General features: G+C 39.8%; 1 protein-coding gene across 1 annotated transcript in view; it reads right to left on the reverse strand.

Annotated features, from left to right (window-relative positions):
• The window catches only part of mms22l (MMS22-like, DNA repair protein), a 173,600-nt gene extending 164,247 nt beyond the window's left edge, over positions 1–9,353 (reverse strand). The window contains exons 1-4 of the mRNA XM_069887105.1: positions 9,178–9,353; positions 5,997–6,122; positions 3,942–3,994; positions 878–965 (exon numbers count right to left, since the gene is read on the reverse strand). Coding sequence (XP_069743206.1) covers positions 878–965; positions 3,942–3,994; positions 5,997–6,122; positions 9,178–9,353 — 443 coding nt within the window. The remainder of the gene's footprint in view (positions 1–877; positions 966–3,941; positions 3,995–5,996; positions 6,123–9,177) is intronic.
• Positions 9,354–10,421: the final 1,068 nt, after the last annotated feature.

The raw sequence follows: 10,421 nt of genomic DNA on the forward strand, positions 1-10,421 counted from the left end.
GATAGAAGGAACAAAGAATAATGTTTTTTTTTAATATAAAATCGGGAGAAAATTCAGAAAGTTGATGTCCAAAGGGGCTCGGGAATATTCCCTGCACAGGAATATCAGTGCAGGATTGGTGAAAGGTTAACACGCAGGTTGAATCAGTAGTAAGGAAGGCAAATGCAATGTTTGCATTAATTTTGAGAGGACGAGAATATAAAGGCAAAGATATAATGCTGACGGTTTACCAAATTGGGCCCCATATCCAAGGAAGGAATGTCCTGGTGTTTAACAGGATCTAGAAGAGCTTTAAAAGAATGATCCCAGGAATGAGAGCTTTAACATGTGTATTTGATGGCTTTAGGCCTGTACTCGTTGGAGTTTAAAATGATGAAGGGGGATATTATTGAAACACATCAAATATTGATATGGCTAGAATGAATGTCAAGATGACAGCCGTGGGAGAATTTAGGACCAGAGGGGCATAGCCTCAGAATAAAAGTTTGTCCCTTTAGAACAGAGATGAGATGAAATTTCTTCACCCAGAGGGTGGTGAATCTGTAGAATTTGTTGCCACAAATGGCTATGAAGGCCAAGCCATTGGGTATTTTTTTTAAAAAAGCTGATATTGATAAATTCTTGATTATTAAGACATCGTAGATGATGGGAAAAGGCACAAGAATGGGAATGAAAGGAATGCATCAGTCCACTCATAATTTGAATGATGGAGCAGACCCTATGAGCAGAAGCTCCCAAGTCAACAATTTTGCTTGTCACTTTAGAGGTAGTCAAACTCCAGCCATTCACCAACAGTTCAATTTTTTTGGGTTGGATTAATGGCTTTTTTATTATTATCTATAAATTCTGTCAGTAGCATAAATAAATCAACCATTACCTGAATATAAACACTTTAATATACTGGAGGAAGTTAATGCAATGCTGTCTGATTTCATCTGCTTCAATACAAATGCTAGTAATGTTCCCTGTTTAAAACAAATCGAAACAAACAATTATATGAAACCACATTCAAATCAATCATTTGTTAAATGATTTTTCTTAACTGCTGGCCAGATTTTTTTAAAAAAGATTATGGTGAAGTTATTCACAAATGGTAATGATGATGGGTTGTCATGGAGATTGCACAACTACATATTCACACAAAATTTTACTTACTGCAAGTGAACGGAACTTTGTAAATAAAAACAATGCTAAATACTTAATTGAATTAAAAACACAATATTCAAAAAAAGATCATAAATATTCATAGTTATCATCTTGTGGAAAAAAAAAGCAATTGTCCACTTTCCTTTTTGTGGTGTCAGAGCAGTCTCTGATTGGTGTAACAAGGGGAGGTTCAAAAGCCTCATATCTGTTCGAAAGAAACAGTTCTTGAACAGAGAGGTGCTGACTTTCAGGTTTCTGTACCTTCTACCCAAAGGTAGCAATGAGAAGAGGCTGTAGCCAGTGTGATGGGAATCCTTTATGCTCTTTCCTGTAAGTGCATTCAATGGATGGGGGTTGATGAGGGGAGAAACTCAAAACATTCAATATTCATTGAGAGCTTTAAGTCAACAGTTCTAGCTATTGACGTTCTGATTTGAAGCAGAAAACTTCCAATTATTCAGGGTACCCACTTTAATACAAATAAAGTCATTTGATTATACTAAAGATGTCCCGAATTGAATTTGCTCTAATTTGGTCTTAAGAGAAGCAATGACTAGATTTTCCAGCTCTCTTTTGTCTCACTAGTGGACCATAATTGGACAGCTGGAGGCCATGGGGAAAAACTATCAGCTCCATTTTGATCATTGATATTTAGATGAAGCGAAACAGTTGGCGTAGCAGTTAACGCAACACCTTTAGCAATCGGGACTAGAGTTCGAATCCCGTACTATCTGTAAGGAGTTTGTATATTCTCCCCATGTCTGTGTGGGTTTTCCCCAGGGGCTCCGGTTTTCTACCACCATCCAAAACACACCAGGGGAATCAGTTAATTGGGTGAAAATTAGGTGGCATGGACTCATGGGCCGAAATGGCCTGTTACCTTGCTGTGTGTCTAAATTTAAATTTAAGCTAAAATCTAGATTTGGACTGAGGCAACAACTGTTTCAGTCAATTATTTTCTGGGGCTCCAATTCTTCAACTGGATCCAGAAGTCCAATCGGATCCTGCAGCTCACCAGTTTTGTGTCAGAGACGTCCAACCTCACCCAAGTTGGGTGAGCATGAACTTCCCATTTTCCATGGGCTTCTCGGGCCACTGCAATGTCAGTTTTGATTACTCATGCTCAGTTAAACAACAAAATGACAGCCAGATCTCCACATGTTTGAAGAAAAAGCAAGAGAACTAAATTGCAGAAATTTGGACCACAGAAGACTATTCAACTATCCTGACCATGCCAGCTCTTGGTCCATAACCACGAAGCTTCAAGAGTTTATCCAAACATGTTAGTAAATGGCAAAAAGTTTTCACCTTCCAACACCCTTTCAAAGCATAACAAGTGATAATATAATGATAATGAAAAGTAATCAACCTTAAGTGCTAATTCTTTTTATTTTTCTCCATAGGTGCTGCCTGCCCTGCTGAGTATTTACATTTTTTCTGGGGTTTTTTTAAAAAATTACAATATTCTAGCTGTAGCCTCAACAAAACTCAGATTTGTAAAAGACCATTTCCCTTGCACAAACTATGTTAACTCCTCCTCCTCCAACTGTGTTTCCAAGAGAGCAAAAATCCTGTCCCTTGCAATTCAACCCTCTCCAAAAAAAAAATGCAAAGCTCTCCAATTTATAGCTTCCCAGCTTATCCCTACAGACCTTTACGAATAAGGGAACAACATTACCTATCCTTCAGACTCCTGGTAAATCACTAGTGGCTAACAAATTTGCAAAATTCTCCATTCAGGTGTACAATCTCCTCCCTTGCTTTCCATAGCATTCTTTGAATGCAAGACACAAAATTTGACCATTCAGCCCATCAAGTCTGCTCCACCATCCCATCATAGCTGATTCTGAACCAGAGAACCATAGAACACTACAACACAGAAACAAGTGCTTCTAGTCTATGCTGAATGAGATTATTCGGCCTAGTCCCACTGACCTGCACCTGGACCATTTCCCTCCATACCCCTCCCATCTATGTAACTGTCCAAATTTTTCTTAAATGTTAGGCCATCCAATCAGGCCCTGCCAATTTATCCACCATTACATGTTCTAACATCTCTACTATTTCCTCTTTCCTTTCACAGACCTATTCCAGAATACGAGCACATTGCCTCCTAACCCTTCATTCTCTCTGATGTGTCCAATACTTCTATATTCATTTTGATCCTATTCAGATCCACAGCTCCAAAAATAGATTTCTTTTGATCCCAGAGTGGTACAACTCTGACTCTAGCAACGGTCTTGCTTCAAATATTCTGACGATTGGTTTTGGGATTCATCATAATTCTTCTTGGCAAGACCATTTAATGTCTTGACGTTCATGAATACATTTCCTATAAATGTTAAAGGTCTCATTTGAAACCAATGCCTTTTCCCAACATACACTTCCTTCATCTTTCTCATCAAACTTTCAATCTCTGCTAACAATATGCAAAATTACTAGAGAATCTCAGCAAGTCATGCAGCATCCATGAAAAGTGATAGCAGCCAATGTTTTGAACCTAAGCCCCTCATTGGGAATCAAATTTTCTTTGTTAACCAATCTTCCCTAACAGTACCATCTTTAGCACTTGACAATAACAACACCGCCTTTCATCAGGAACTTAAAATCAAAAAGATGCAGATGTTGGAAAAACACTGAAAAGACTCAGCAGAATCTGAAATGTGCCAGACATGAAATGTCAACCATTTCTTTCCACAAATATTGACCAACCTGCTAGTATTTCCAGAACTTTGTTTCTGTAACTCCTTACATCAAACTTACAAGAAAAATAAATTATTAAGCTTTATACTTGCCAAAATCACATGAACTATTCTGTGCCAAGTCTTCTAATCGGCTGATTTGTTGTCTGCAGAATAAATTATGTTCTTTTTAGACAATGTTGTGTGAATGTAAGCATTTCAAAATTATTCTCTATCAGTTTGGATGGAACCTAAGGAGCCCCTGCACTAAAATTAATGCTTGAAACTGGATTACAATAGATCAGTTTTGTTGAATTATTTACATCAATGATCTTGCAGACATGGAACATTAGCAAGGTCAATTGATGTAAACTCACTTTTCAACTTCATCAAGATACCTATGCTCACCTTTACGACACGTTCACAAATTGCCTTCTCACCAAACACTTGAAATAAAAACCTAATTATACTCTTTCAGTCCCCTGAAATTAAAGGCATGGTTTTCATCTCCTAAAACTTAAAAGTCACATGTGCATCAGCATGTTTTTTCTTAAATCTTAATTCATGGAATATGGGTGCCACTAGAGAGGCTGCTCTTGATTGACAGTCCACAGCTGGCCTGGAATAATGGACATGGTGATTTCAGTGACATTGTGGTGCTTTAATGGAACATTGTTGTGTGACTGCCAGTCATATGTGCACTAGATAGAGATGCAAGTCAATTTTCACTTTGACAATTCACGTCATGGGGCAACAATTAAATCAGACAGAGGATGGAAGCGAGTTGCACAATTCAGCACATTAAAGTTACCGTCCAATTTCTCTCAGCAGCTGGATTCAGGGTGGCAAAGTGGCTTTCAATGGTCATTTGCTGTCGCAAGGGAGTGCGGTAGCAACACGGTCTGAAGTCAGTATCGGAAGGATGTTGTATTGCACACATGGGGAGGAACAAACGGAAAGTTTGAACTTGCTTTTTTTTTTCAGTTGAACCAAGGAGTTTACTTGTTTACATTTGTGAACAACTGATCTCTCTCATTTTTTGAGAAGCCACATGTTGTTAAATATGAAAAAGGGTTTTGGAAAGAAAATTTTAACATGTATAGCAAATAGCAGCAAAAAATACAGAGAAGGTACTGTTCAAACAATGCTTGGGTAAAGTGCATCATCAAAACATTGAAAGAGCAGAACAGTTCCAAATATGAATGGAATCACTTCAGCAGTACAGATTGTGCCTTCTTAATCCAGCAATGTCGGAACCTGGCCATTGGGGGACCTGGATAATGCCCCCTAAGGGAACCCTCCATGTATCCAAAGACTGTTCTGTGTCAGCACTACGTTTTTCACCATACACACTATGTACTGAAATTCCATGTCTCCACTTAAAATTGTGTAGCCATCATTGGAAATATTCAGTCATAGTCAAGCTTTAGGTCTCTTTGTCCTGCTTGATAAGCATCTCCCCAGAAATGCTTACACCTTCATTACATCAGAGCTTAAACCACTTTATAAGCGCACTGTATAATTCTGTGCTCCTGGCACCTTTCAAAGTTTTCCGAACCTTAAAACTTTTCTGGCTTTCATTTTCAGCAAAAAACAAAAATCTGCTCTTTTTTTTCCTTCAAGTCATACACAGTTGACGATCCAATCCCATCGTGCTCACACAAAGTCTTTGCAGAACTTCTTTTATCTAATTTTTTTTCAGTAACTCCACCTTTTCAAGGATAGATAGATTTATGCTTATGCTCATTAGCACTAGGACCATCTGCACCTCTTGGACAACAACTTGAAGGGCTAAAATACAGCTGAACGTAAGAAATTAACAGGACTATATCACCAAAACACTTGGCTGCAGTGAAAACAGATTTTTGGCACATTAGCACGGCTAACAGCACCGCCTTGGTGGCGGATCACAAATTAATGGTGGCAAATTCAAAACATGCTAGACCATAGGAGATGCTGGACCACAGAACGCCAGAGAGGCACAACCTGTATTACTATTTCAGAATCCATGATAAAAGCTACAATTTATGGCATTAATTCATCGAGTGCACAATATAGCTAAATGAACATTCAACATGTTTTACAATAATAAACATACAATTCTGACTCTACACATCCTTTCAAGCTAATATGAAGATTTAATCATTACTGTATTTAAATCACTTGTACCTCAATAATCCGAACAGAAAACTTGGTGATTCAACAAGTGCCATTTCAGTCACCCACTGAAAACCAAATATATCCACTGTGTCAGCTTCGTAGACAGTAGGAGAAGGATCCAATCTTAAAAGTAATCTTAAAAGAATATATAGTACTAAGTTAATCACGCCTTCAAGCATCAGTAAAAATGTGTGGCATCAAGTCATAAACATATTTCAGAAGTATGAACTGCAGACAATTCATTTTTTTTTTTTTTAAAAAGACGTACAGCACAAGCCCTCGCCCCTCCTAAATATACCAATCAACCTACAACCCCATACATTTTGAAAGGTGGGAGGAAATCAAAGCACCAGAATGAAAAAGGGAGAGACCTGGGGAGGGGGTTAACAGATATTGTAGGTGGCTATTGATGCTGTCTGTTGGAGACTGACGAGATGGAAGAGAAGGTATTGTTCCTCTAATTTGTGGATGGCCTCAATGTGGCAGTACAAAGCCATAGACAGACATATCAGTATGACAATGGCATGTGAAATTAAAAGTGGTTGGCCCCTGCGAGGTCCTGCAGACAGAGCGAAGGTGTTCAACCAAGCAATTTCCCAGTCTGTATCCAGTCTCCCTGAAGAAATGGCTGCATCAGGAACACCGGATGCAATAGATAATCCCTACAAATTTGCAACGTGAAGTGTTGCTTCATCTGCAAGGATTGTTTGGGAACCCTAAATAGTGGTGAGGGAGGAGGTGTATGTGCAAGTGTAGCGTTTCTAGTGGTCACAGGGTTAGGTATCGGGGGGGGGGGGGGGGGGGGGTGGAATTGGTGGGAAGGAATAAGGGGATGAGAAAGTTGCATCAGCACCAATCCCTACAGAGAGGGGAGGGGAAGATTTGCCTGATGGTAGGATGCCTGAATGAATTTTCTGAATCAGTCTTCACTATGACTAGTAGCATACTGGATTCTCATAGGTCTCTAGGAAGAGAAGCAAGTGCAGTCAAGATCACAAGAGAGAAGTTTCTTGGGAAGCTAAATGGTCTAAGGTTAGATAGGACTCCTAAACCGGATGCAATGCACACTCGGGTTCTGAAGGTGATAGTTGTAGAGATTGTGGAGGCATTGGTAATAAACTTCCAGGAATCAATGGATTCTGGCATGGTTCTGGTGGACTGGAGGATCGCAAATGTCACGCTGCCATTTAAAAAGGGAGGTAGGCAGAAAAAAGTAAATTATTGACCTATTAGCCTGACATCAGTGGTTGGGAAGCAGATGGAGTCGATTGTTAAGTATGATGTTATGGAGTACCTTGAGGTGCACAAAAAGATAGTCACAAGTCAGCATAGTTTCCTTAAAGCAAAAATCATGCCTGACAAACCTACTGCAACTTTTTGAAGTGATCACAAGTGGGATGGACAGGGGCGATGAAATGGATGTTGTGTATTTGGACTTCCAAATGACTTTTTGACAGGGTGCCACACGAGGCTGCTGAACAAGTTGGATACCCATGCAATTACAGGAAGGATACTAGCTTGGGTAGAGTATTGGCTGAACATCAGGAAACAGAATGGGAATAAAGGGATCCTTTTCTGGTTGGCTACCGCCTACCAGTGGTGTTCTGCAGGGATTGGTGTTGGAGCCACTTCTTTCTACATTGCACATAAATGATGTGGATTATGGAATAGATGGCTTTGTTGCTAAATTTGTAGATGACACCAAAATAGGTGGGAGGGCGGATGGTGCTGAAGGTACTGAAAGGTTATAGAGGCTTGGGTAGATTAGGAGAGTGGGCAAAGGGGTGGCAGATGAAATACAACATTGGAAAGTGTATGGTCATATATTTTGGTAGAAGAAATAGAGGCACAGACTATTATTTAGATGGGAGAAAATTCAAAATTCCTAAGTGCAAAGGGACTTGTGAGTCCTTGTGTAGTATAACCTAAAGGTTGGCCTCCAGGTGAAGAAGGCGATTGCAACACTGGCATTCATTTCTTGAGGGATAGCATTTAAGAACAGGGATGTAATATTGAGACTCTATAGGCACAGGTGAGACCTCACTTGGAGTATTGTGTACAGTTTTGGGTATCTTATTTGAGAAAAGATGTGGTGGTTTTAGAGAAGATTTACTAGAATTATACCAAGAATTAAAGGGTTACCGTAAGAGGAACATTTATTGGCTCTTGGAATACAGAAAGCTGAGCGGGCACCTCAGAGATATTTTGAATGATGAAAGGGTAGATGTGGCAAGGTTGTTTCCCATGGAAAAAAGGACATAACTTTAGGATGAAAAGGCATAGGTTTAAAACAGAGTTGCAGAAAAATGTCTTTAGTCATTGGAACTTGTTGCTGCAGGTGGCTGTGGAAGCAATGTCATTGGGTATACTTAAGGCAAAAATTGACAGGCATTTGATTAGTCAGGATATCAAGAGTTACATGGAGAAAGCTAGAGAGTAGGAATGAGTAGAAATTCAATGGGCCTTCTTCTGCTCTTATATCTTGTAGGCAAGATAAATTGCAGAAAATTATATTTTGGATGTGGAGGCTAGCGGGGTGATAGGTGAGAGAAACCCTGTTCGTAGAGTTTGGGAGGGGGGGGGGGTGGTGGGAGGGGGTGAAAGGACCAGGGCAGATATACCGGAAATAGAGGAGATGCAGGTTAGGACTAAGTTGATGGAACTTGAGAGGAAGCCACATTTTCTGAAGGAAGGCCACATCCAGGCAACTGATACAATAGTAAAAACTTCGAAATTCTGGAGGACATAGCAGGTTTAGCAGCGTCCATAGGAGGTCAAGATAAATGACCAACGTTTAGGGCCTGTGTGGGTGCAGCATAGACAGAGGAATGGAGAGAAAGAAAATGACAATGGGATCCCATCACCAGACACATCTTACCATGCCCTCTAAGCACGAATTGCTCCCTCCGTGACTCCCTTGTCCACTCATCCCTTGCTACCAATCTGGTAGCTACCCCGGTGATAGGAAGAAGAGCTACACTTTCACTTGCACCTTCTCCCCCACGACCATTCAGGAGCCCAAATAGTACTTTCCTCCATCTCCAACCCCTTCCCTTCTTTCTCCTATCAGAGAGCTTCCCTTTTTAGCTCTCTGCCCTCTTCCCCCTATTAAGGGGCACATCCTCCATAATTAATAATCTTTACAAAATAACTACATAATAGCTGCACAATATTAGTTTATAATATTTACCGGTTTAGTGATCCACTTGACAGATAGCCATCAGCAGAGAAGGGTTTTCCTGCATCTTGTTGGCCAAAGGTACAGGAGAAACAAGGGGGTCTGCAGCATTGCTCCTCTGTCTCCATCCCATCCATTTCACATGGAGACACAGGAGGAGTCAGGGATCCACCAAAGTCATCCTCCATTTTCCTAGAAAACATTTCTGATAGAAACTACTTTTCATCATTTCAGCCACCAGCTCATATTCAGACATTAACCATAAGACCCCGATAATAATGGTAAAAACAGAGACTGATTCCAGTTATAGAACCAACCACAATGACAAGCTTAAAAAGCCAACATTAGTAGAGATATGCTAACAACAACTTTTGGCAAAATATTCACAAGAAACATTGCATGCTTTTCAAAATATATTTACTGATACTAGAATTTTGGGACAAAAGTAAATTTGTGTTTTACAGTAGCAATTTATCCTGGCAGGAAGAGATCACTTTTACTCCATTTTATCTTTTAATCTTATGTCATATTATCCGTACAATTATTTATTGATCTATTTCTGTCACCTCTAATCTGCTCCTTCAACACCCCAAGCTTGGCATCTATGCAATTTAACTATCACAGTTCCTGCAGATATGCCAGCTATCTCGGAATAGGTATCTATCTCAACCCCTTAAACAGAATCATTCCTTAAAGTGGTATATATCCCTCAACCCCTGATTGTACAAACCACTCCCCAACTTGAATCCTGCCCATGAGCAAATTTTGTACGACCATCACGAGTTGGATAAGGCACAATATGATCAGAATCCTGCTGACATCTCACATCTATTTCTCAACTCAAATCCAGACCTAATAGCCTAGAACTATTGTTAAAATAAATTTGATGGCCCTTAGACATCATACTTCAAACACTTAAATTTGGTGAGGTGTGGTAAATGTTACTTATGTCACAGAATTAGTCTATATAATCAACCAATGTTTGACTAGCCCCTGCCCTCAAAGATAAAGATCTCAGGCCCTATCAAAATTACTATTCCCTAGGTGTTCTGCATCAATTGTATTTCAAAATCCAGGTATGACATCTGCAAGCCACCAAGAGGCACCACCTAATCAAACTACAGTCCCAGACAAACCTTGCAGACACCAGGCACTTGTGAAAGGGCACATATGCCATTACAGGCTCCAATTTAAAACCAGGCAAAATAGCAAATAACAGTGCAAACTAAATACATTCTCCGCTCACAATGAATGGC

The sequence above is a fragment of the Narcine bancroftii genome, chromosome 6 (genome assembly GCF_036971445.1).
Source record: "Narcine bancroftii isolate sNarBan1 chromosome 6, sNarBan1.hap1, whole genome shotgun sequence".
NCBI lineage: Eukaryota > Metazoa > Chordata > Chondrichthyes > Torpediniformes > Narcinidae > Narcine > Narcine bancroftii.